The sequence below is a fragment of the Geotrypetes seraphini genome, chromosome 5, assembly GCF_902459505.1.
Source record: "Geotrypetes seraphini chromosome 5, aGeoSer1.1, whole genome shotgun sequence".
Classification (NCBI taxonomy): domain Eukaryota; kingdom Metazoa; phylum Chordata; class Amphibia; order Gymnophiona; family Dermophiidae; genus Geotrypetes; species Geotrypetes seraphini.
Window position 1 is genome coordinate 188,987,318 of NC_047088.1, and position 26,747 is coordinate 189,014,064.

At 43.0% G+C, this 26,747-nt stretch overlaps 1 protein-coding gene across 2 annotated transcripts in view; it reads right to left on the reverse strand.

Moving 5' to 3' along the window:
* The window catches only part of PPP1R1C (protein phosphatase 1 regulatory inhibitor subunit 1C), a 90,567-nt gene that overhangs the window by 5,429 nt on the left and 58,391 nt on the right, over positions 1-26,747 (reverse strand). The window contains exon 4 of one of the 2 annotated variants that reach the window (XM_033946709.1): positions 13,923-13,983. In XM_033946709.1, the coding sequence (XP_033802600.1) occupies positions 13,923-13,983 (61 nt within the window). Of the gene's footprint in view, positions 1-13,911; positions 13,984-26,747 lie in introns of both variants that reach the window. The other variant, XM_033946710.1, reaches the window with a different exon arrangement.

Genomic DNA, 26,747 nt, shown 5'->3' on the forward strand with positions numbered 1-26,747 from the left:
ATTACACATATGCCCACACAAACACACACCCTGATCATAACGACATACACATACCTATTACAGGAAATGATCTCATCAGTTGTACTCTCTTCAGCCTTGCACCCTTTTAAATTAAATTTCAGGTGACTAGATAACTCCCAAGATATTGATAAAGAAACTTTGATCACCGTAACACCATCTTTCACAGATGATTCTGTAAAAAGATTTAGGGGCCCTTTCATTAAGTAACACTAGATGCTAATGTGCAGGGAAAACGGTCTAACAAACTAATGCATTCTGCACTAGTTTTGCCATTTGTGCACTTGGAAAGCACATAGGGCCAGAATCACTAACCTGACCAATCGGGCCCGATTCAGGCAGGTCTGACAAATTCCCAACAAGTAAATATGCAGATGGGGGTGATCGGAGAAACGTCCCATCTACAGGCATGGATCGCTGTTAAGCAATCCCCGCGCATGTGCTAGACCTCTGGGCCCAGCTTAGATTTTTTTTTCTTCTTTTTTTAACATTAGAAGCCTGTGGTTTTAACCTGCTTAAAAGCCTGTGGGTTAAAACCATGGGCTTGCACTATGGAGAAGGGTGGGAGTCGGGGCAGGCAGGCGATCGAAGCAGGCAGGCATTCGGGGCAGTGGGAGAGTCCAGGAGAGTTGGGGCTGCAGGAGGTTTTTGGGGGCCAAAACTTTTTTTTATTTTTTTATTTTTTTCATCGGGGCGGCAGGCAGGAGAAGAGCATGGGACAGAGTGGGTAGGAGAAGAGAGCAGAGTGTGCAGAGAGCAGGGCTGGAGAGTCGGGAAGACGTTTTCGACTGGTCTCCAGCAGTCGCTTCCTCAGGTGATCGGCCAGCCCAGTCGGATCTGAAATTTGGTGTTGTGACATGCGTCCCAGCCTACTTTGTATGCGTTTCACCTTATTTGCATGCACGGATTCGAAGTGGATTGCAGGAGAGGTACATGAATCAGGCCGGAGGGAAATTTGATAGTAAAGGGGTCCCAAACCGATCAGTACACGATCAGCTTGCTTTGTGAATCTAGCCCATAGTTTTTATTTTTTGTTGGGGTTATGAGATATGTCAAGGCAGAGAATGGGTTTGGATCTGCTAATCAGCTTGTGTGCAGGCTGTTAACTGCAGCTCCTTGTGACCCTGGGCAAGTCATTTAACCCTTCATTGCCTCAGTTACAAAAAACTTTCCTTTTAGTAAACTGTGGTAAAAATTGGTTTTAGCTCGCCTTTATGCAGGTTTTCTCACATGTTTTCTCACTGCAGCTGGCAAATAGCCAAATTTCTATTTTTCCCATTAATGGCCAAGTGCTAATATTTCCATTAGAACTCATCCATTAAATTGGTTGTAAGCCATCTGGAAATTTAATTAACCATTGTATGGAATAGTAAGCCCTAATAAAACATGGCAAGTTGGAATTACTGGAGGAGCACTTACCATCACCTATTTTGTAGGTGGTAATCCTATCCAGTGCGCAGTAATGCAGAAGCGCTAACTGATTAGTGCAAGAACACCTGCTCAGTGACCCCAGACATGCTCCCTCCAACAAAAATGTTAAAACTTTTTTCATTATGCAGGTAACACACACAGATTTTGAACTTACTGCAGGACACCTAATCATGTGCCACCGTAAGCCATTTTGAGTTATAGTAAGCGCTTGCTAGCACTTACTGCAGCTTAGCAAAAAGACAGATTGTGAGCCCATGAGGCTGCCAGTAGATATTGTGCCAGCCATTTTGAATTGGAGGCTGGCGTCAAATTGATTTATTTGATATCTTTGTTGTACATCAAATAAATATGATGATGATGATAGTGTATAATATTGATGATATTGGCTTGCCGCCAAAATGAAAACAGATTATTGCTGTATTTTACATCAGGGATTCCATATTGTCAGCTTAAATGGATTCAGCTGGTATTGAATAGCCAAGCTAATGTATGAATAAAGAAAGTGTAAACATGCGAGGAATCTTTTGGTTGAAACGCACTGGCTTCCAATTGTCCCTCTGATCCAGTTTAAAGTACCGGTATTTTCAATAGTGCATCAGTGTAGAATCATAGATGAACCAATGTATTTGGCAGGTATGCTCAGACCACTAGTTAATCATTGCATTTTATGGTCCTCTCGGAAAAATAGAACTTTCAAGAGATTCAGCCACTCTTTAATTTCCAAACTAACTGAGCTCTGGAATGAGCTACTGCTTTCACTTAGAAGTCTAGGCCTCTTCATTTTATTTCGGAAAGTTCTGAAACCTTTCTTGTTTAATAACACTTTGGAAATCAAGGGCTCCTTTTTCAAAGGTGCGCTAAGTGTTTTAGCTCGCGCTAACCATGCGCTAAATGATAACGCATGCACTAATTTTGGGCTCCAGCATGCATGTTAGTCTATGGACACGTTAGTGTTTAGCGCGTGTATATATTTAGCGTGCTAAATGCACACTATAACAGGGGGTAAACCATTCTAGATTATATTCTTCTTCTATATTTATGTACTATACTTACATTATTATAACGAATCAAGCACCTTTTTGGCTGAAAACCTGGTCTATAAAATTAAGTTTTAGTTTTGGTCTTTGCTATCCACAGGTTAGGTTGAGGGTGACAATATGGAACTGTGTGCTGTTTTGCACTAGAACTTTTAAGTATCTAAGGTTTAGAAAGTTAGTTAAGGATTGGCTTTGTGGACAAGTGTTTGGGGAAATTTGAAATGTGTTTGCACTTTGTTTTGAGGACTGTGATATAGAGCTGTCTGACAGTTATTTGGGTGCAGTGTATGGATGGAAATGAGTTGTGAGGTGAGACTTTGCTATGTTATAGGAGAGTTTGAATATTTTATACATAAGATCTGAAATTTGGCAGCTATAATGTAATGCTATGAAATGCAAAGTCATGCATTTTGGCTGCAAAAACCCAAAGTAAAAGTACAGTTTAGGGGGTGAAAAACTTTTGTGCACAACAGAAGAGCGGGACTTGGGTGTGATTGCATGTGATGATCTTAAGGTGGCCAAACAAGTTGAAAAGATGATGGTGAAAGCTAGAAAGAAGCTAGGGTGCAAAGGAAGAGGCATGGCCTGTATAAGATTCTGGTGAGACCTCATTTAGAATATTGTGTACAATTCTGGAGATTACTTCTTCAAAAAGATATAAAAAGGAAGGAGTCTGTCCAAAGGAAAGCTACTAAAATGGTGCCTGGTCATCATCATAAAGTGTATAGAGGCAGACTTAAAGATCTCAATATATATACTTTAGAGGAAAGACGGGAGAGGGGAAATATGATAGAGACATTTAAATACCTTTCGTGGTTACATAAATGCACATGAGTCAAGTCTCTTTCAATTGAAAGGAAGTTCTGGAATGAGAGGGCATAGGATGAAGTTAAGAGGTGATAGGCTCCGGAGTAATCAAAGGAAATACTTTTTTGCAGAAAGGGTGGTAGATGCATGGAACAGTCTCCCGAATGAAGTGGTGGAGACAGAGACTATGTCTGAATTCAAGAAGGTGTGGGAAGAGATAATGGTTACTGTGGATGGGCAGACTAGATGGGCCATTTGGCCTTTATCTGTCATCATGTTTCTAAGTTCCAGGACTAACCTGCTTTATCAGGCTTATTACACACAAGTGCAATTACATAAAATAGGGGGTATTTCCTCTCCGCTTTGTTTAAAATGTGGTTGGGAACCTAACGCTTTTGTTCAATCTTTCTGGGATTTCTGGACTATCTTCTCTTTTGGGGGGGTCTTTCACACTGTATATCCAACGCCTTTTCTCATGTACCCTCTCGGGTACAGTGGAGCAGCTGGTACTGGACTTCTCAGGAGCTTTCAGGGGTCTGCCTAAAGGGGGGTTCCTTCTGGTGTCGTAAGGTGTGTCTCCTTGCTCATAAATGTATCTTACAGTCTTGGATGGTGTCCGAGCCGCCCTCCTTATGGGGATGGAGATCTCTGGTGCACAACCTGGCTTTGTGGGAGGCCCGCGAGGCGATGGGCCACCCGCAGTAGGCGTAGCTGTTTTTTACTCATTTGGGAAGCTTATATAGTTTCTTTGTCTCCAAGAGGGCATAGCCTCATTTTGAACACAATTTCATAGGCGGTCTGCTGGTTATTGAGCTCTAGTTCGGGGCCAGACACAGCTGCTTCTTTTATTTTGACAAACCTTTTGGACGACCCAGGGGCCACAAGAGTACGGGCCTTTGGCGTTTCTGACACCTACGGGGAGCCACCACTACTGCTCTCAGGGTGGGGGGGTTGCTTTGTTATGATGGGGTGGTTTTGGTGGGGTAGGGAAGGGTTGCATTCTACTAGACCTGTTATGCCTTGTTGACTGTTTCTTGATTAATCTCGACTCTTTTGTTTATATTATCTCTTTTGTTTATAATAAAACAGATTTTAACATAAAGGACAATTCTGTAAATTGCCATCTAAGGAGATGCATCAATTGGGTAAATAAGTATACAATAATAGCACTTATGTGTGTGATTGGTATCATAAATTGATATTTACATGCATTAGTGCTAAGCATTGGTCCTGATTCTATAAATCACACCTAACTCTAAGGGGCTGTTGAATGCAACTGTCAATCATCCGCTCCTAGCGGCATCTAAGTGGTTGTACGTGCCAGTAGGTGGTGAAATCTTAGGTGCACTCCCATTTAGGACAGGGTTTTCTTGGCCTAAATAAGTGCAGCTAAATTAGGTACTGGGAGGTGCCTAAGTTAAACCATGACAAAAATATAACTAGAAACAAGACTTCTCAATATATAAATATATGAATTAGCAGGTCCCTTAAAGCTAAGTGGAGGGGTTGTTTTCTCCTCTCATTGCCATTGAGAACAAAGTTATTAATCAGTAGAGCATGTAACCTCACTTACTATCTTTCACATCAAAGTCATACACAGTGATGGGACGGTGGGTTTGACTATAGGAGCTACGGCTCTTGGTCGGATTACACAAATCTGAGTATATGTGAAAAATTGCATTATATTTTCAACATTTATATTCAAGCCTTATTATTTGATTTATATATTGAGAAGTCTTGTTTCTAGTTATATTTTTGTCATTGATTTTGACCTCTTACTTCTGTATATTTTTGAGAGAATTTTCCTCACTCCCTATTATTTTTGACTAAGTTAAACCATGCCCATAATCTGCCCAAAATCTGCCCCAACCATGCCTACTTGCTAGGAGGTATCTCAGAGTAGTCACCTACCTCAAAGTTGTAGCACCTATCGAATTTGGTGCCTAACAGCTAGTTAATTTTTTTCATGGTTTTTAAATTGCTTTTTAATGGCACTTTCAATTAACAGTGCCAATTAAGAAAATTAAGTTAGGTACCTAGATCAGCTAGGTGTGCTGATCTAGGTGCCTAACTGTAGGCGTCACTTATAGAATCAGGGCCTTTTTGTTTTGTTTTTGTTGTGTCAAAATGGAGAGACCACAAATTAAAACTAAACCAAGACAAAACTACATTCTTACTTCTAGAAAGAAACAAAACTCCAACCATAACAAACCTAGAAATAAACTCCATCACATATCCCTTACAACCCAACCTAAAACTGCTGGGAATAATGATAGACAAAGGCTGCACCATGCAACTTCAAATCAGCAAAACGGTTCAGAAGGCATTCGCAACCATGCGCAACTTAGGACAAGTCCGAAAATACTTCAACAACGAACAATTCAAACTCATAGTACAAGCGCTAATCCTAGGACTACTAGACTACTGTAACATACTTTACCTGTCATGCCCCACCAACATGCTAAAACAATTACAAACAGTCCAAAACACAGCTCTAAGACTAATATACTCGCTGAAAAAAATACGACCACATTACTCACACTGGCTCCCAGTACAAGCACGCATCCAACACATTTAGTGCTTCGGGCCATGGTAGAAACCTCTACCGCAGCTTATTAAAAGGAGGGGCATATTTTTTTGTTTAAATATTTTTAAGTTTCAAAACAACACATAACAACAACAAATTAAAACGCACAACTGATCCCCTGCTGTTCACACTACATGAAATTCTGATCCAATTTTTCCACATCACCACTCTCTTAGACATTGTCTTGCACCACCCCTTCATATTTTCTCTACAGGCACAAAGAATTACACCAACTGTTTACATCAAGCACAGAAGATCATTTTGAATGTTTTATCATCAACTTAAATGCTATTGTCAACTTGAAGTCTTTGTTAGCTAATACACTAAAGGCTAATGATTCCCAAATAGCAATTCAAGATATGAAACCCAATCCTCAGCCCTATAATTTGTGATATTCTGCTCCATATTCTTGCTCAATATGATTAATCAGTGGACATTAATATATTACATGCACAAAAGATTCTAATGTCTGCAGTATGTGACCAATACTCGATGCTTTAGAAAATTTAGCCATAATAGCCAGCATCTGGTAGGTCCTGTGAGTAAAAAAATATAAGCGTATAAACTATGTCAATGAAGCAGACAGAGAGACTAGGCCCATCTTAGTTCAATATTTCTCCCATTGTTTTGGATAAAGATGGAAGAAAACTCTTCTTCCCACAACTTATAGACTCCCATATCCTTCCGATAAACCAGGCTAAGAATTTTATAGAACAATGATCCAGCATTGGGATAAGTTACTATTATCTGCATCATTACTTCTAAATCCCATTTGTTCTTTAAATCATCTAAGGGGAGACTGCTCTTAAGAAAAGAACGTTTCAATTGGAACTACCTAAAAAGCTGTGAAGCTGGGAGGCCAAAGTCTGCCTGCCATTCCTAGAAAGTTTTAACTCTTTCAACCAAAGTCCAAATACCTCTACAAAACCAAAAGGGCCAAATATTAGTTTATCTGCAATGCAAACCTTAGCATTATACCAAAAAGACATCCACAGGACCATATTCTATATATGGCACCCATAAAAATCTGCACTGACTAAAATGGTGCTTAGCATAATTATACAAAAAATATGCTTACCTTATAAAATCAAGCTAAGTGCCAATATATATCATAACTTTTAAGCACACCCATTTAGGCCAATGAAAACCACTACTACTACTATTAATTATTTCTATAGTGCTACCAGATGCACGCAGTCACAAAGGAGAAGAAACAGTCCCTGCTCCAAAGAGCTTATAAATTAAACAGCCATGACAGACAAACAGGATGTCATGGATAAAGTTAAGGGGAACGGTTAACCAGCTGGCCTAAATACCTGCACATCGGGTGTATTCTATAACAGTGCAGATACATTTTAAGAATGCCCATGATCCACCCATGCTCATCCCCTGGCCATGCCTTCTTTTAGATCTGGGCTCTAGACCAAGATTCGGGTCTACCAAGATCTGAGCGTAACTTCTAATTAGTACCAATTAGTGTAAATTATGAGTAGTTAACTGCATTTAAATCAGCCGTGCATACTGATTTGCGCTCACAATTTAAGACTCCATTACAGACTTTGGGGGTTAGAGAATACAACAGATCATCCATCCTACTGGCAAGAGTATTAATAGTTAATAGCAAAGTATCATGAACCTTCCAGTGCTTCTGTCTTTTTTCCTAGGTGCAAGCCAGACAACAAATTGAGAAGAATAAAGGCAATCATGCAGTAATTGCAACTAAGGTGGCAGGAGGGATGCCCACTCCCTCCTGCCATCGGCAACCCCTGCTAAATCCCCCCTCTTCCAGGTACACCCCCCCCCGGTACCTGAAATTTGGGAGCAGTAGGGGTGCTCAGTCCCTTCTGCTCCTCCAGGCTCCAGCGATGCAATCAGGGCTTTAGGCCTCCGCCCCGGTACCAAAACAATGGCAAATCAGGGACTTCCTTAGGCTCTTCCCTAAGGAAGTCTCTGATTGGCTCAGGTGCCTCAGGCCCCTCCCAAGGGGTGAGGAGCCTGAGGCACCTGAGCCAATCACCTTAGGCCTCTCCCCTTGCATTACATGATACACCGGGGCAGGGCCTATGGCCCTGATTGCGTCACTGGAGCCTGGAGGAGAAGGAGGGACTGAGCACCCCTCCTGCTCCCAACTTTCAGGTACCAGGGGGTGTACAGAAGGGGGGGGGGCGGTTCCGACGGCAGGAGGGAGATGGCATCCCTCCTGCCATGTTCAGGGGGAGTTCCGATGGCAGGAAGGAGTTGGCATCCTTCTTGCCATTTTAGTTTCATGTCAATGGCAGTGGGCCGTCAGTCAGCAGGCGGGTGGGGGGGGGTTCTGGTGGCAGGAGGGAGTTGGCATCCCTCCTGCCATATATAAGTTGGGGGGGTTCGTGGGGGGGTGCCAATGGCAGGAAGGAGTGGGCATCCTTCCTGCCATATTCGGGCAGGGGAGGAGGGAGCATCTGGTGGCAGGAGGGAATGGGCATCCCTCCTGCCATTTTGGGGGGGTTCGGAGAAGGAGGTGCTTTCGGGGGGTAGTGGAAGGTGTGAGGCTTTTTTTATTGGCAAGATATTTTGCGTGTGTAATACACGCACAATATCAGTTCCATTTAAAAAAAACAACAGGTAGACCTGTCGGTAACACAGGTTCCAACAGGCCTGCAACAGCTGGGTTTTAGGATAGTAAAACCCGATTCAAAATAGCCAAGCAATTGTTAGTGAATCAATCGCTTGGCTATTTTGCATGGAGTTTCACTAATTTGCATGGGTTGGATTGGATCAGGTAGGAGATTAATCGGGCAACAGTTTAGTGAATCGGGTTGGGGCGGTGAACGATTGCAAAACTGGTTTTGCGATAGTCGTTACAAGAATGGTAGGTTTAGTGAATCTAGCCTTGAGAATATGAACCCCTATTTCTTCATAGAATGGATGGTGAATACATGGAAGAGCCACATAGTGGAGATGGTAGAGAAAAAAAAAGAATCTGAATTCAAGAAAGTATGGAGCAAACACAGAGGATCTCTGAGGGGAAAAAAGAAAATTTAGAGCTTAGCAATAGCACCTACTGGCACCTAACTTAAGGTGCTGTTTGAAGAATATAGGCCTGGGGCCTTCTGGAAGGTGGGGTGGGAGGTCTTAGGGGTCTTCTGATATAGGAATGGATGCTTCAGGGTGGGAATTGTGCTAGGAACGGTCTTGATGGGAAAGCACTATGATGGTTTGGTTCGTGGAAAGGGCACTCTGGCTATTGCTTTTACTTAATGGTACTCGCCCCTTCAACATGAAGCTCAGGAACATTAGGCCACGGATTAGCTGCCCAGTGCTCTCAGGCTGATCCACAGCACAGTTTGTGAGCTGGCTCTCAAACAGCATTATTCATTTACCATGTGAGTAAGCAATCTGCAAATGCAATCTGCAATGAGATACTGCAGGTTGGTGACTCTTGTGAAAAATCAATGTGCAGTAAAAGCTTTGAGAACATTCCCCTTTCATGTATAGGTTTGTAAAATGTAGTGGCAAAACATGAAAGTGGAGCTACCTACATATAGAAGTTGCAAATGTCAACACCTCTACGTAGAACCTGCTGGGTTTATAATGTTCTTTTTTACAACATGCATTTTTGTAAAATGGCTGCTCCCATTGTACAAACTGGCAAATACACATACATTCATTCCTGCAGGTATTTTAGAACACATAGACAAACATGGTTTAATGGAACAGAGAGTCAGCATGGATTCAGCCAAATGAAGTCTTGCCTTACCAATCTGCTTCATTTCTTTGAAGGTGTGAATAAACATGTGGATAGAGATGAGCCAATTGATGTAGTATATCTAGTTTTTCAGAAAGCTTTTGATTTAGTTCCTCAATAGATACTCCTGAGAAAATTAAAAAGTCATGGGATAGGAGGCAATGTTCAGTTGTGAATTAGGAATTGGTTATTAGATAGAAAACAGAGGATAGGGTTAAATGGCCATTTTTCTTAATGGAGAAGGGTAAATAATCGAATGCATAATCGAATGCTACTGGGATCTGTACTGGAACCGGTGCTATTTAATATACAGTATTTATAGATGGTCAGGAAATCAAACTGACAAGTGAGGTGATTAAATTTGCAGGTGACAACAAACTATTCAAAGATGTTACAATATGTGGACTGTGAAAAATTACAGGAAGACCTTAGGAAATAGAAAGACTGGGCATTTATATGGAAGATGAAATTTAATGTGGACATTGGGAAGAATAATTCAAATCATTGTTACCTGATGCTAAGGTCCCTCTTATGAGTCAGCACCCATGAAAATGATCAATGAGCCAGATTCTATAAATAGCATCTACATTAGGCATCACTAGGCACCCTGATTGCGGATGCCTAGCGAAACCTAAGTAAAATCCACATGTATTGCGGATGCCTAGCGACACCTAATTAAAATCCACACGTAACCCAAACTGTGTTAATTAGCTTAAATGGCATAGGAATTGGCCACACCATTGAAGCTAATTGATAAATTTTAAAAAATTAACCCCCCCCCCCCCACACACACACACGCACTTTTATCAAGCCACAGGGTATTTTTTTTATCACAGGCCATGGCAGTAAAAGTTCTAATACTTATAGAATTCCTATGAGCGTCAAAGCTTATACCACCGCGGCCTGCGCTGAAAAACCCTAATGCGGCCTGATAAAAGGAAGTAAACAAGAGTTTTGTGCAGAACTCAAAGCAGCGCCTAGTGACACCTAAGTCAAGGTAACCTCCGACGCCTAATGACATCTACCTGAAAAGTAGGCATAGTTGGGGGCAAAGAATAGGTGTGGTTGACTTAGGCATCACTATGCAGCTGAGTTAGGCGCTGGTATATTAGGCCTAGTAAAACCTTGCCAAATGTACAGGTGCCTATCATAAGAACATAAGCATTGCCTCTGCCGAGTCAGATCACAGGTCCATCGTGCCCAGCAGTCCGCTCTCACGGTGGCCCCCCCAGGTCAGTGACCTGTAAATGATCCTCTTCTGAAGACATTTTGTCCTGTATAGTACCCCCTCTATCTATATCCCTCAATCCCCTTTTCCTTCGGGAACCTGTCCAACCCCTTCTTGAAACCCAAAATCGTACTCTGCTCCACCACCTCCTCTGGAAGTGCATTCCAGGCATCCACCACCCTCTGAGTGAAGAAGAACTTTCTAGCGTTTGTTTTGAATCTGTCTCCCTTCAATTTTCTTGAGTGCCCTCTTGTTCTTGTTTCCCCTGCCAGTCTGAAGAATCTGTCCCTCTCTACCCTCTCTATACCTTTTATGATCTTGTAAGTTTCTATTATGTCCCCTCTAAGTCTCCGTTTTTCCAGGGAAAAGAGCCCCAGTTTCTCCAGCCTCTCAGCATATGGAAGGTTTTCCATGCCTTTTATCATTTTCATTGCTCTTCTTTGGACTCTCTAAAGTGTTGCCATATCTTTCTTAAGGTACGGCGACCAGTATTGAACGCAGTACTCCAGATGAGGGCGCACCATCGCCCGATATAGCGGCAAGATAACTTCTTTGGTTCTGGTAGTGATTCCCTTTTTGATAATGCCCAGCATTCTGTTCGCCTTCTTTGAGGCCACTGCGCATTATGCCCCCGGCTTCATTGTTTGGTCTACCAGAACCCCCAAGTCCTTTTCTAGGTTGCTTTTGTCCAATACCATCCCCCTCATGCTATAGTTGTACATCGGGTTTCCTTTCCCTATGTGCAAGACTTTACATTTCTCTACATTGAAGCACATTTGCCATTTATTCGCCCATTCACTCAGTTTGTTCAGGTCCCTTTGTAGCTCTTTACATTCCTCAACAGTTCTAACCCTGCTGGGGTATTTGTAACCTGGAGAGTTTTGTGTCGTCCGCAAATTTTATAACCTCACACTTTGTCCCTGCTTCTAGGTCATTAATGAATATATTGAACAGCAGTGGTCCTAGCACTGACCCCTGCGGGACACCGCTCGTAACTGCTTCCCATTCTGAGTAGTGTCCCTTTACTCCCACCCTCTGCCTCCTGTCCTTCAGCCAATTACAGCTCCATCTGTGCACATCTCCTTCCACTCCGTGGTTCCACAGTTTTCTTAGCAGGCGCTCATGGGGTACCTTGTCGAAGGCTTTTTGGTACTTAGCAATACTTAAGTTTCAGGTTTCAAGTTTATTATTTCTTTACTATCCTGCTCACTGGGAATCCTTCTAGGCAGCTTACAATCAAATAATGTTTACATTAAAAAGATATATTTTGATAGACATAATTAGGAAGGGAAAGGGGGAGGAACTACAATAAAACTCAGAAAAGCGGGTGGAATAATACAATAGGAAAATATTACTTGGCCGCTAGGCATGAATCTACAAACAGCTCCTAGTGGTTGATTGACAACTGTGCAGAGTGGCATGTACAAAGTAGGTGTGCTTAGGTGCCGTTAATAAAATCTGGCCCCAAATGCTTACATTTTCTGCCCAGTGTACAACAGCAGCCAAAAAAAGCAAACGGGATGCTAGGAATTATTAGGAAAGGGATAGTAAATGAAACCAAAAATACTATAATACCTCTGTATTGCTCTCTAGTGGAAACGAAAACTCTGTGGAGATGGTGATGTTCATGATGCAAGCTTTATTTAAAAAATACAATTTGATAATCCACATAAAATATATCTAGGACCCAAACTGTTGGGAACTATGGACCCAACACGGTCCGTGTTTCGACAATGCTGTCTTCCTCAGGGGTCCCTAAGAATCCTGATATAAAGACACATGGATTAAAAACTGAAAACAATACTGAGTCGTAATTCTGCATGGAATGGAACCTCACCTTGAGTACTGCATTCAGTTCTAGTCACTGCATCTCGATAAAGACTTAGCAGAATTGGAAAAGGTTAAATTAAAAGCATTCAAAATGATAAAGGGGATGGAATTCCTCTCAAAGAGGAAAAGCTAAAGAGGAAAGGGCTATTTGACTTGGAAAAGAGATGACTGAAGGGGGGGATATGATTGGGTCTATAAAATCCTGAGTGGTGTAGAACAGGCAAAAGTGAATCAATTTTTTTTTACTCTTTCAAATGTACAAAGACTAGGAGACATTCAATGATATTACAGTATTAAAATGAAATGGAATAATTTTAAAACAAATAGGAAGAAATATTTTTTCACTCAGATAATAGTTAAGATCTAGAACTCGTTACCACATGATGTGGTAACAACAATTAATGTATCAGGATTTAATAAAGGTTTGGACAAGTTCTTGGAAAAAGACCATAGTCTGCTATTGAGATAGACATGGGAGAAGCCACTACTTGCCCTGGGATCGATATAGTGCATGGGATCTGCCGGGTACTTGTAACCTGAATTGGCCACTATTAGAAGCAAGATACTGGGCCAGATGTTCTCATGTTCTAAAGGGCTCTTTGTCAACAGATTATTTCCAAACTAGCACTGGAATTGAGAAAGTACTGATCCTTTTTTTTTCAATTCTGATCTCTACATGCTGGGTAAAATAGGGTTCCATGTATTATGCCTAAATATATTACAGATTTATGTCAAATCTGTTATTACATAATAATTGTTGATTAAGCTCACAGTAAAATTTTATGTATCGGTACAGATAGAAAAGCAAAGAAATATGTATTATTATTGTTTGTTTTCTTCAAAAGTGAAAATCCCATCTTTGATCATCTTCAGCAAGCTTTGAAAATGAATACCACAGCTCTGTCTCCAAAACTACCTTGTCAGCGGCTTTGTGTCATCACAAAGCAAGCACTGGAGAAAACAATATTCTGAGTTGAAAAATGAATGTCTGATACTATAAATACAACCTGAGCAGATTGGGAAATTGCAGGTCTCATCACAGGAGTAGATGTTTCAAGGAAATGTCGCTCTCAAAGAAATAAAAGCTTGAGGTGACAATTCTGACAAGCCAAAGACATTGCAGCAATTTGTTATCTGTTAGTAAGCATGTTCAGTTCACAACTTACACGTGTAGGCTGGTCTTTAGAAAGAATGCAGAGTTAGTTAAGCCAGAGACATGCATTAATTGAGCAGAATAAGACAGTACCTGAACAGTACCTTTCATGGAGGGTGGTGCGTACACACTCTGCTTCCTTTGCTTAGGAGATGCATTCTGTGACTAAGAATAATAAAAAGGAATATGCTTAAACAAACACTGTTGGCTTATAGTGCACTATGTCAGACAATTACCTGAGGATAATTGTTTTCTGAGAGGATTTTAATTTGTATTTCATCTTTCCCCTCCCCCCACAAACCAGTGTTTTTAATAACTTTTTAATTGGCGCCTATGAAAGATAGGCACCTAAAGTTAGGTACCTATTGCATGTCAGTCACACTTAGGCACCCATTACAGGATCACACTTAAAACATAGGCATCTGTAATGTAGGCCAGGGTTTTAAAGGCCTAAATTATAGGCACCTAAGTCCTTTAGAGAACTGCACTTAACAGTGTGTCTTTCTCCACTCCTAAACACACTTACTTTGGTATTAGGTGCCGATAAGCACCATGTGATAGGCGCCTATCTTTTGTAGAATCGCATTTATGAAGATAGGCACCTATCTCCCAATTTAATTTTATTTTCTTCAATTATGAAGCCGCCTTAAGCTTTTTTTAATCACCGGCCATGGTGGCATTAGCTCTGTTGCTCATAGAATTCCTATGAGCGTTGGAGCTAATACCACCGAGGCCAGTGATAAAAAAGCCTAACGCTGCTTCATAAAAAAGGGGGAATAAGTTAGGCACTTAACTTTAGGCACCATTTATATAATTTTCCATAGAATGTCTAGTGAAATAATAGATTTACCAGCAATTTTTGCTCCAGGAAGGGATGATCATTTGGGTAAATACAAATGAAAAATTGATACAAAAAGGCAATTTTTAGTTTAGATGGCATGAAATTTTTGAATGGAATAGACAGGGTTATCTGAAAAATTCATATGCCTTTCAGACTGTCCTCAAGTAAGTGAATCATTAGATAGCTCTACACAAAAGGGAAAAGGGGGTAATGTCTGGAACGCTGTGTATATCAATACTCGAAATATGGGAAACAAGGTTCTGCATCTAAAGGCTGTGATGGAAGAGGCTGAGTTGGATTTAGTGGCTATCACAGAGACGTGGTTCATGGAGAACCATGACTGGGATATAGTTATACCAGGATATAATCTGTTCAGGAAACACAGGCTAGGAAAAAAAGGAGGGGGAGTGGCTTTTTATATTAAAAATGATATTAAAATCACACAATTGCAGGATTTGCAGAGCAAGGAAGGAGGCATTATCTAGAAAAAGGGAATGGAAAATATATTTACATTGGTGTGATATACAGGCCTCCTTCACAGAGAGAAGTGGACAGAGATTTAATGGTAGACATTCCAAATATAATTGTAAAAGGGTTACTAAAATAGGTTATTTTAACATGCCATATATTGACTGGGTATCCCTATAGAGGTTCTACTAGAAGTAGGAAGATCCTGGATTCAGTGGCATATCGAGGGTGAAAGGTCCCCGGCAGTGGCGTACCAAGGGGGGAGCGGTCCACCCAAGGTGCACGGCTTAGGGGGGTGCACAGCCAGCCAGGTCCTGGTCCTCCTGCCCTTCCTTTCCCCCGGCCGTACCGCTACAATCCTACCTTCCCCCGCCGACAAGAAGTCTTTCCGATGTCAATTCTGACATTGGAGAGGATGTTCTGGGCCAGCCAAGCAGTGATTGGCTGGCCCGGAACGTCCTCTCCGACGTCAGAATTGACATCTGAAAGACTTCTTGTCGGCAGGGGGAAATAAGATTGCAGGTGCGGACCGGGGGAAAGGAAGGGGAGACGCACTTTTTTTTCCCGCGGCAGGGAGGGAAAGATGTAGGCAGGCAAGCTGGCTGGCTTTAGCGCAGCAGAGGGGGAAGGAGATAGATAGACAGGCAGGCTGGCTTTGGGGTGGCCAAAATCTGGACGGTAGTGGAGGGACATAAGGAGGCACTGGGGGCACTAAGGACACAGGAAGGGGACACTGGGGGCATTATGGACACTGGAAGGAGGCACTGGGGACACCATGGACACAAGACGGAGGCACTGGAGGCACTAAGGACACAGGATGGGGCACTGAGGGCACTATGGACACAAGACGGAGGCACTGGGGGCACCATGAACACAGAAATGAGGCACTGGGGGCACCATGGACACTGGATGGAGACACTGGGGGCACTATGGACACAGGACAGAGGCACTGGGGGCACTAAGGACACAGGATGGGGGCACTGGGGGCACTATGGACACAAGACGGAGGCACTGGGGGCACCATGGACACGGGAAGGAGGCACTGGGGGCACTATGGACACGGGAAGGAGGCACTGGGGGTACTAAGGACACAGGATGGGGGCACTGGGGGCACTATGGACACAGGACGGAGGAACTAAGGACATGAGAAGGAGGCACTGGGGGCACTAAGGACACGGAAGGGGGCACTGGGGGCCTTATGGACACAGGAAGGAGGCACTGGGGGCACTATGGACACGGGAAGGAGGCACTGGGGCACTATGGACACAGGAAGGAGGCACAGGGGGCATCATGGACACAGTACGGAGGCATTGGAGGCACTATGGACACAGGAAGGAGGCACTGGGGGCACTATGGTCACGGGAAGGAGGCACTGGGGGCACTATGGACACGGGACGGAGGCACTGGGGGCACTAAGGACATAGGTCGGAGGCACTGGGAGCACTAAGGACACAGGATGGGGGCACTGGAGGCACTATGGACGTGGGAAGGAAGGAGGGAGGGAATAGAAAGGGACAATTGTTGAGCCTGAGTGTAGAAAGAAAGAAATGAAAGAAAGGATACACAGTCAATTAATAGATGTCCCCTTTTGATGGAAAAAAATAAATGGTCACGTTACCTCTGACTTACTTTCTCTGCTATAGTAACAACAAAGAGGCACAACCAGTCACAACTGGATTTCAGGGGGGATAAACAATTTCAGCTAAATCTTAGGGAACAATATTGGATTTTCCAACTTCAAGCTGTTGTTCCCCATGGCCTTAATGAAAGTGTGGAGTGGAACACCATTATATAGGGTTCCCGTCCATTCTTTCTGGGTGCCGTGTTTTCGTGTAGGTTTCCTGTGCTGGGTGGTTTTCTTTGCATGTTTGGGTGCGAATACTGCACGGAACTTGCTGTTTTCGCTTTGTAGTTTTGGGGCTTTTCTTTGTCCCGCCCCTGTATGAGTGCTCTAGGACGCGTTGTGCGTCCCGTATGATTGGTTGGGTTGTGTGTGACGTAATTCCTGGTCCGCTTTTTAAGCGCGGGTGCTCTCCCGCCCGGTCACCCCTCCCTCCAGCCGTCCCGCTTTGTTTTCGGCGTTTTTTTCATTTTTTGTTTTTGGTTTGTGGTCGGGGGCTTGGTTCCTGAAGAAGGGCTCCTCCCCGAAACCAGCTTGGTTGAACTTCGGCTCCTGGCGCTTTCATTGTGGCAGTTTGGTTTGGATAAGTATAATTTTGATTCAGTTTAATTATGGTTTGATATTGCTTTGTAGTTAGCTTGGCGGGTTTCGGCTGGCAGGGTTTGTGTGGGGGTCGCTCAGTTTGTATCTCCACCGTTTGAGTTTAAATTGCTCACGGGTTCGTTTGGATTACATTATTTATTTAGGGCCTTATTGTAGGTGTTTTCATTATTATATACACATAGGGGGCTCAATGATGGTGTGGTGGTGGAGGCTTCCCGCCTCAGCCCGGAAGTGAAGCATCGGAGCTTTTGCTCCCATTGCTGATGGTTCACACTGAGAGCGCCCTTTACTTCTTCAGTGGAGTTGCTTCAGGCTAGTACTTTTGCTTATTCTGAGCGTCCCCCATCCAAACCCTGTTGTGACTGGTTGTGCCTCTTTGTTGTTACTATTATAGGATTTTTGGCATATTTATTGAGTGTATTGTTGTGTGTGTTACTTTCTCTGCAGCAGAGTCGGCAGCTGTGCTGAGGTGCAGGAAGGTCCCGCGCTGACTCGTCTGCCGGCTCTGCTCCGGAAGAAGTAAGTTACGTCGGAGGGGGTGGACCTGGCAGATGCAGTCATTGTGGGACTTTGCCACAACTCCCTGTGTCTGCTGGGTCCACCCCCTCCGACATAACTTACTTCTTCTGGAGCAGAGTCAGCAGACGAGTCATCATGGGACCTTCCAGCATGTGGCTGCTGAGTTCGCTCCAGAGCAAGTACTTCGGAGTGGGGTGGACTGGCAGCTGGCAGCTACAATCATCATGGGACCTTGCTGCATGAAGGGAGAGAAAGGATCAGGATTGCTGAATTGAAGAGTGGTGGAGGGAAAGAAAGGGGGCAGGGTGGAATGGAAGGGTGCTGCTGATAGAATTGATGTACAGAGAAAGGGGAGAGACATAAGGGGGAAGGATATTGGAGGGAGAGAAAGGGGGCAGATGCTGATTGAACAGGGGTGGATGGCGAGAGAAAGGGCAGACATTGGATGATAGTAGGGAGCCTATGCTGGATGGAAGTGCAGATGGGAGAGATAAGGGAGCAAAAGCAGGAAGGAAATGGGAGGAGAGAAAGAGGTGAGCAGACGCTGGATGGAAGTGGACTGAGAGAGGAGAAGGTACTAGATGGAAGGGTTGGAGAAAGAGGGTACATGATGGAAGGAGGGGATAAATAAAACGATGGGGAGAAAAGAATTGAGTTAGGGAAACACTGGAGGGGTAAGGGAAAGAGGTGGACAGTAAAAAAGGACATTGATGAGAGGATAGTAAGAACGTAATCTAGACAGATGCAGAAAATAAATTGAAAAGGAAAATGAGGGAAAAAAGGGAAAGGTATTGCAGAGGAGTGGTATGGGAGAGGGAAGGAGAGAGATGCCAGACCAATGGGGTAAAAGGAGAGATGGAAGGGGGAGGCATACAGTTTCTGGTAGGCGCATAGAAGGAGAGAAGATGCCATATAGGGGAAGAGAGACGGCAGACAGTGGATGGAAGGAAGAGAGTTACAAGAAGATGAGGAAAGCAGAAACCACAGAAGACAAAGGTAGAAAAAAATTTTCTATTTATTTATTGCTTTAGGAGACATGTGTCACTGTTTCTGTGGTGCACTGTATGCAGAGTCCAGCTTCTTACTGGTTCAATTTAACCTTTGTCTATATAGTTCTATTTTATCCCCCCTTTTACAAAACTGTGGAGCGTTTTTTAGCGCCAACCGTGGTTATAGCAGCTATGATGCTCAGAATTCTATGAGCGTCAGAGCTGTTACCACCATGGCTAAAATTCACACTACAGTTTTGTAAAAGGGGGAGGGGTTAGTTTGTGATGACATATTCCATACTAGATAAAGGTGTTTTCTGTGTTCTGTGAGTTCGAAAGATATGGTTTTTTTGTTAGGATTGACTGCAGGATTGATCTGTACTAGTCTGGCTTGTTTATTTTTACAATGGGTGTATTGATGTTGTACTGCTCACTGCAGTACGTAAGATGCTGCCTTTTCCTAGGTACTCATGTGTGACGTGGTTTGTTACTAGAAATCATGTTTTTCGTACAGATGGGGGAGGCGGTGTCACAAAATGATGGGCCCCGGGCGTCACATATCCTAGGTATGCCACTGGTCCCCGGGGCGGTGGTACCCCTCCCCCACCCTCTTCTCCATCCCCATCCACTCCATCTATGCCCTCTCCTGCCACATGTGCACTCCTTCCCTTCCTCTGTACCTTTTTAACATTCGTAGCATGAGCAGCAATCTCAACCTGTGCTTGCACCAGTGTCAGCTCTTCCTCCGATGTCACTTCCTAGGCACTGGTCCAGGAAGTGATGTCAGAAGAGAGCCGATGCTGGCACGAGCAGTAGGTTGGGGTTGCTGTCGTGCTGCAAATGTTAAAGAGGTACTGGGGAAGGAAGCGGCATGCGCGCGCATCATAGTGGGAGGGGGGCATGGAGGAGGATGGGTGCTGGCACCCCCACCAAGAGGGCACATGGGATAGACCGCCTTCCCGCCCCCTTACTATGCCACTGCCTTGATTCTCTACAAGGAGAATTGTTCCAGCAGCTGGAAATAGAAACCAAGAGGGATGGGGCCCTACTGTTTCTGATGTTACAGTGGGGGATCATCTGGCATCCATTGATCACCACATGGTGTGGTTTAATATTAAAACAGGTATAGAGAGGGCTCATTCAAAAGTAAAGGTTCTAGATTTTTAAAAAAATTAACTTTGTTCAGATGGGAGATTATATCAAGGAATTGTCTGGATGGGAACATCTGGAAGAAGTAGGAAATCAGTGGGCAAAACTGAAAGGAGCTATTGTAAGGGCAACAAACCTTTTTGTAAGGAAAGTATGTAAAAGTAAGAGAAAAAGAAGGCCACTTTGGTTCTCAAAAGTAGTAGCTGAAAAGGTAAGGAAAAAGAGGTTAACTTTCAAAATTACAAAAGATCATAGGAAGAGAAAGACAGGTGAAAATATCTGGAAAAATTAAGAGAAGCTAGTCGAGTAATCAGGAAAGCAAAGATACAAATGGAAGAAAAAATAGTTGCAAAACGTGGGGGACAAGACACTTTCAAAATTACAAAAGATCATAGGAAGAGAAAGACAGGTGAAAATATCTGGAAAAATTAAGAGAAGCTAGTCGAGTAATCAGGAAAGCAAAGATACAAATGGAAGAAAAAATAGTTGCAAAACGTGGGGGACAAGACATTTTTTAGGTATATTAGTGATAGGAAGAAGTGCAAAAGTGGCATTGTAACACTCAAATGTGTGAAGGGGAGGAAAATGTAGAAGCTGATAAAGAGAAAGCTGAATTCCTTAACAAATATTTTTGTTCTGTGTTCACAGATGAAGTGCCAGAAGCACAGAAGACAAACACAAATAGTGATAGAGGTGTGGTAGACCCTGATCGATTTTCAGAGGATTGTGTTTGTGAGGAGTTAGCTAAACTGAAGGTGGACAAAACAATAGGGCCAGATGGGGTATATCTGAGAATACTGAAGAAACTTAGAGAAGTTCTGGCAGCTCCGCTAGCTGATCTTTTCAATGCTTTTTTAGAATTGTAAGTGCTACCGGACGATAGGAGAAGGGCAGGTGTGATTTCTCTTCACAAAAGTGGAAGTATGGAAGAAGTAGGAAATTACAGGCCGGTATGTCTGACTTCTGTGGTAAGTAAATTAATGGAAACACTTTTAAAACAGAAAATAGTGAAGTTTCTGGAATCTGATGGATTTACTAGAGACAGGTCTTGTCAGACAAATCTGATCAATTTCTGACTGGGTGACCAGAAAATTGAATAGAGGGAGTCTGCTAGATGTGGTGTATTTAAAATTTAGCAAAGCCTTTGACAAATGTTCCACACAGGCATCCATTAAATAAACTGGGTGTCCTTGGGATGGGCCCCAAAGTGATAGACTGGGTCTGGAACTGGTTGAGTGGAAGGCAGAGGGTAGTAGTTAATGGAGATCTCTCTGCAGAAAGGGATGTTACCAGTGGTGTACCTCAAGGTTCAGCTCTTGGGCCTGTTCTTTTTAATATTTTTGTATGCAATATTGTGAAGGGCTGTCAGGTAAGATTTGCCTCTTTGTGGATGGTACCAAAATCTGCAACTGAGTAGAGTCCCCTGATGGTGTGAATAACATGAGGAAGGCTCCAGGAAAGCTTGAAGAATGATCGGAAATTTGGCAGCTAAGATTTAATGCTAATGTAACACCCCACACAGTGCACTCTAGGGTTTGGTTGTCTCAATAACAAGCAGCCAATGATTGTTAATTACACGATACGAGTGGTAGTTCAGGTTTCCCCCAAGACAGAGTTTACATCTTCCCTAACTCACTGCGGGTGTTTTATTATTTAAATTAAATTTCTGGATACAATTGAAATTTTGGAGTGAGAGCTTTGGAGAAACAGTTACCCAGAGTACCAGACAGGAAAATGTCTTAAACTATATTATTCTTTTATTGCACAAAAATCTTTAAAAACATAAATAATCAGGCTTCAATAAAAAGATTTTTCAAATAATTAAAGTGACTTAAACCACAAAATGTAATTAGTTATTCTAATTAAAGCAACGTTCTAACTGGTGAAAGTTACTCACATTTAAATATAAAGTGCTACACAAATATTTTTTTATCTATTGCAGGTTAAACTCAACAACTTTTCCTTTTCTTACAACTTCTCAGGTAAGTTTTATTTCTTTAGTATTTCTTTACTAATCTTAACTTTGAATCTTGTTTTTTAAGTTTCTTTCTCTCCTTCTAGGGCCTAGATCACTAAGCTTACCGGTCGTGTCCCAACCAGTTTGCAACCCCAACCTGATTCACTAGCCTTCCTCCCGATCCGATCAGTACCCAATCCAATCTGCACATGCAAATAAGGGGAAATGGCATGCAAAGTAGAAAGGCAGCGATTCACTAAACTGAAGAAGGAACACCGATTGGGCTGGCCGATCTTAAAAGAAGCGACTGCTAAGGACCTGTCGCTCACGACCTTACCGACTCTCCTGCTCTCTGCCACTCTTCCCCTGCATTGCGAGCCCGTGGTTTTAACCCACGGGTTTAAAGCAGGGCTGCACTACAGCATGTTCTGTTCTGTTCCAGACTTGAACAGAATAGAACATGACGTAGTGCAGCCCCGCTTTAAACCAGCGGGTTAAAACCATAGGCTCGTGAGTAAAAATCAAAGCAACAGTTCAGGAACAGCAGCTTATTTACTCAGAAGGGTAAAAAGTAACCCCTACCTATGCACCTGAATGTAAGAGAGAAGCACTGTCCCAGATGGAGAATTTTTTCACAAAACATTTATGCCACAGAGAGCAAAGAAGATGGTCTACGCATGCGTCAGGATCGCTCTGGGGTCGCTGTGGGGCGTGCCTCTGATCACTGCAATTTGCATGAGGACGCATTGTGAATCAATCACACTGGAAGACTCGGCCACGGATCGCCCACAGATCGGATTGCTTAGGTGAGTTTAGTGAATCTAGCCCTAGGCTCACCAGGAGACTTAACAATGAAACCCTTCAGAAAAGTTCAAAGGGGACAGATTCAAAACGAATGCTAGGAAGTAGAGAATGACACGGTGGCGGTTTACCCGTGGCCACTGCATTTAGCCGCGGGTAACCCGCAAAAACGGGGAACAAAAACTAGCAGTCGCTGCGGAGATGGGGACAAGGCCATTCACCGCCCCGTGGAGCGGTGAATGGTCTTGTCCCTGCAGTGAGGCATGAAGGATCGCGCGGTCCCCGCAGCCACCACCCGCCTGCCCAATCGATCCTAGTGTTTAGTCAGCTCTCTCCCTTCTCCTCACCTTAGTTTGTAGGCTTTCTTTTTCGGCGACCCGCACACTATCAAAGAGCCGCGCACCCGCTGCTGCTCAGTTTTGATCTTCTGCTCTGACGCAACCGGAAAAAGGAAGTTGCAGCAGAGAAGAAGATTGAACACTGAGCAGCCGCGCGTGCGTGGCTCTTTGGGAAAGCGTGCAGGTCGCCGAAAAAGAAAACCTACAAACTAAGGTAAGGAGAAGGGAGAGAGCTGGCTAAACAGTAGGATCGATTGGGCAGGCGGGTGATGGCTGCGGGGACCGTGCGATCGCTCATGTTCCCGGCTCAAACTGGAAGGAGGGAGTGAAAGGGAAAAGGATTCTGGGCCAAGGAGATGAAGTCGGAAAGAAAAACCCACAGCAGGAAAGAAAGGGAAGGACAGGCAGGTGAGCCAGATGCTAGAAGCAGGGGGGGGGGAAGAAAGAGGGAAAAAAGCTAGATGGGGTTGAAAAGAAGACACACTGGTATGGAAGAGGAAGATAGGGGAAATCTGGACACAGGAAGGTAACAGAAAGAGGGGAAATTATGTGCATGGGGCATAGGGACAGAGACATAAAGGGGACATGCCATGGGGATGGTATATGGACACAGGGGGGGGGCAATGGCAGGTACATAGGGGAGATATTAGAAATGGGGAAAATAGGAGCACAGAAGCGAGATGGTTTGTGGGGATGGGACAGGGACCGAGCTCGCAGGCTCCAGTGGCTTGCACAAATTACATTGTAATGTACCATGAAAATAAGAGGGAGTTAGGTAGATAGATAGGCCACGCGAGAGGAGCTGAAGGGTGGTAGAAAGGAACAGATGGTAAAGGAGGGAGGGAAGGGTGGTGGTGGAAAGGAATAGGACAGACATTGAAGGAGGGTGGAGAGGAACAGACCCTGAAGGGAAATGTGGAAGACAGAGTGGGAAGAAGACAGATGCCAGACTATGGGGGAGCGGAGGGAAGAAGATGGGTGCTAGACCAATTTGGGGGGGGGTGAAGGGAGAGGCACAATAACAGCAAATGGAAGACGCAGAGAGAAGACACACAGTGGATGGAAGGAATTGAATGAGAAGATGTGGAAAGCAGAAACCAGACAACAAAGGTAGAAAAAAAAATTATATTTATTTATTTATATTTTGCTTTAGGATAAAGTAGTATATTAGTTGTGTTGATAAAAATTTATAAACAAAGCCCTGCCAGATGAACATCTCTTTCTCTAGTTCAGCAGCAGGAACTTTGATTTATAAGAAAGGAATAAGCTAAATATTACAGTATATGGCTTATATGGATGCAGCGGGGACGGTGACGGGGCGGTGAATGGGATGGCAGTGGCGGTGAATGGGATGGCAGTGGCGGTGACGGGGCGGTGAAAGGGATGGCGGTGACGGGGAGGTGAAGGGAACGGCGGTGACGGGGCGGTGCAGAGGATGGTGGGCCGGGGACGGGGCGGTGACGGGGACAAATTTTTTTCCCCGTGTCATTCTCTACTAGGAAGTTCTTCTTTACCCAACGTGTGGTGGACACCTGGAATGCTCTTCCTGAGGGTGTAATAGGGCAGAGTACGGTACTGGGGTTCAAGAAAGGATTGGACAATTTGCTGCTGGAAAAGGGGATAGAGGGGTATAGATAGAGGATTACTGCACAGGTCCTTGGCCTGTTGGGCCGCCGCGTGAGCGGCCTGCTGGCACTATGGACCTCAGATCTGACCCAGCAGAGGCATTGCTTATGTTCTTATGTTCTTAAACCCAGGTAAGTTTACTTTTAAAATTCTTAAAACCAATCTTTTTAGCTAAAGCCCTTTATGAAAATCTGTCTTCTCTTTCAGGCTATTGAGCCCAGTGTTCTAATCTTATGCAGGTGAGTTTCCTTTAAATGAGACAAATATCCTTTTTAAACACAGTGCTCTTCCCCCCAAATGGTGTGGCTAATAATGTCCAGAAAAACAAAATGAACACCACAAAAATAAAGATGAAATCTTCTTTTCTTCAGGCCCACTGCATCTTTCTTGCGTAGGAGCTCTTTTTTATTTCCAATTCTTTATTCATTTTGCATCTTACAACAAGTGCACAATATTACAACATATTAAACTTTTACATATCACTTGAAATTCATTCAATTATGATTTTACATAGATAAATTTATTCCCTCCCCACCCAAACTTCCCACAAGTAATTTACTTCAAAATATCATATACATATTGTATCACTATAAATAAGATCTTAAAAAGAACTTTCTACCCTCCCCCCTCCCCCTACATATAAATACACTTTCATTGGAAAATGATGTCTACTCATTACAATAATTTGTTAATGGCCCCCAAATCTTTTTAAAATTATTATAATTCCCTCTTTGTATGGCAATTGATATTTCCATTTTATAAATATGACAGTGAATTCCACCAAAATGTGTAGTTAAGCCTTGCGTAGGAGCTCTAATCTGGAACTGGAACAGGGAACAGAGTTGTACCTACTACCTATCTCCAAATAAACCAATAAGGCAAAACTTTATATTCCTGTGTGATGGGGTTTTTGTATGTCCTCCTTCTTCTGCTGCTTCCTATATGTGCTAGCTAATCCTAGTCCTTTGTGTGACACATACTCTCACTGCTTTCGCTCAGTCAGCTCTGATGCATTATTGCACTTCTCAATAGCTACAGTCTTTTGAGCAATCAGAATTCCAAGCAGTTTCTCTCAATTTTCTCTCAAAAATCTACCAAGATCAGAAAGAGATATTTGTACTGGCTAGAATAGCTACCTCAGCCCTTAGCTAGGCATTCACAAATGGTTTTAAAACAGGTTACTGGTCTTAGAACCCTTTGCAGCACTGCTCAGATTAAACCGCTGTCTGTTACAAACAGCTGCAGAGTTCTACTGTTACTCTCTCTGAAATAAACCTATTTCAGAAGAATTACATGGATCTAATATTTTCCAGTCTTTCTTACAAATAACAAATCCTGGGTTTTGTTTTTTGTTTTTTTAAATTCTAAAGCTCAAGCTAGGTTCTGGCTCTCACCAAAAACACCTGAGAACCTCAGAGCCTCTTAAACCTTTAAAATCTTAGTCAAATTAATGTTCACAGGCTTCCCACTAAGCCAAATCTCTAAACCACTTTTAGTAATTAAAAACTACTTTAAAATCTTACTTTTCTTTTAACCTGTTTTCACAGACACCACAAAGGTTTCTCAAAACACCAATAAAATTACACCAATAGTTCCTTCTGACTAAACTATTCCTCAAGCAATCCAATTTACTCAATTACTAATTAAAATTCTGACTAAAATACCCAAATTTAAGCACACTCAATCAGAAACATCCAACCCTCTATCAATCCTGAAACCACCTGTCAAAGTATCTCACTTTGGAATACACTACACTTACTTAGATCAATGCAGTCTTGTTAGAATGTTTATTTTCTTATTTTTTCCTCTATCTCTATTTTTCACTTCTTTATTACTCTCCAGGTACTTTAGTTAGATTGTGAGCCTTCGGGACAGTAAGGGAATTTCTAAGTACCTTTCTTATTTATAATTTTAATGTATATTTTCTGTAAACCGCTTAGAACCTAATGGATTAGCGGTATATAAGAAATAAATTACATTACATTACATTACTACACACATCATTCCACGGAATGCA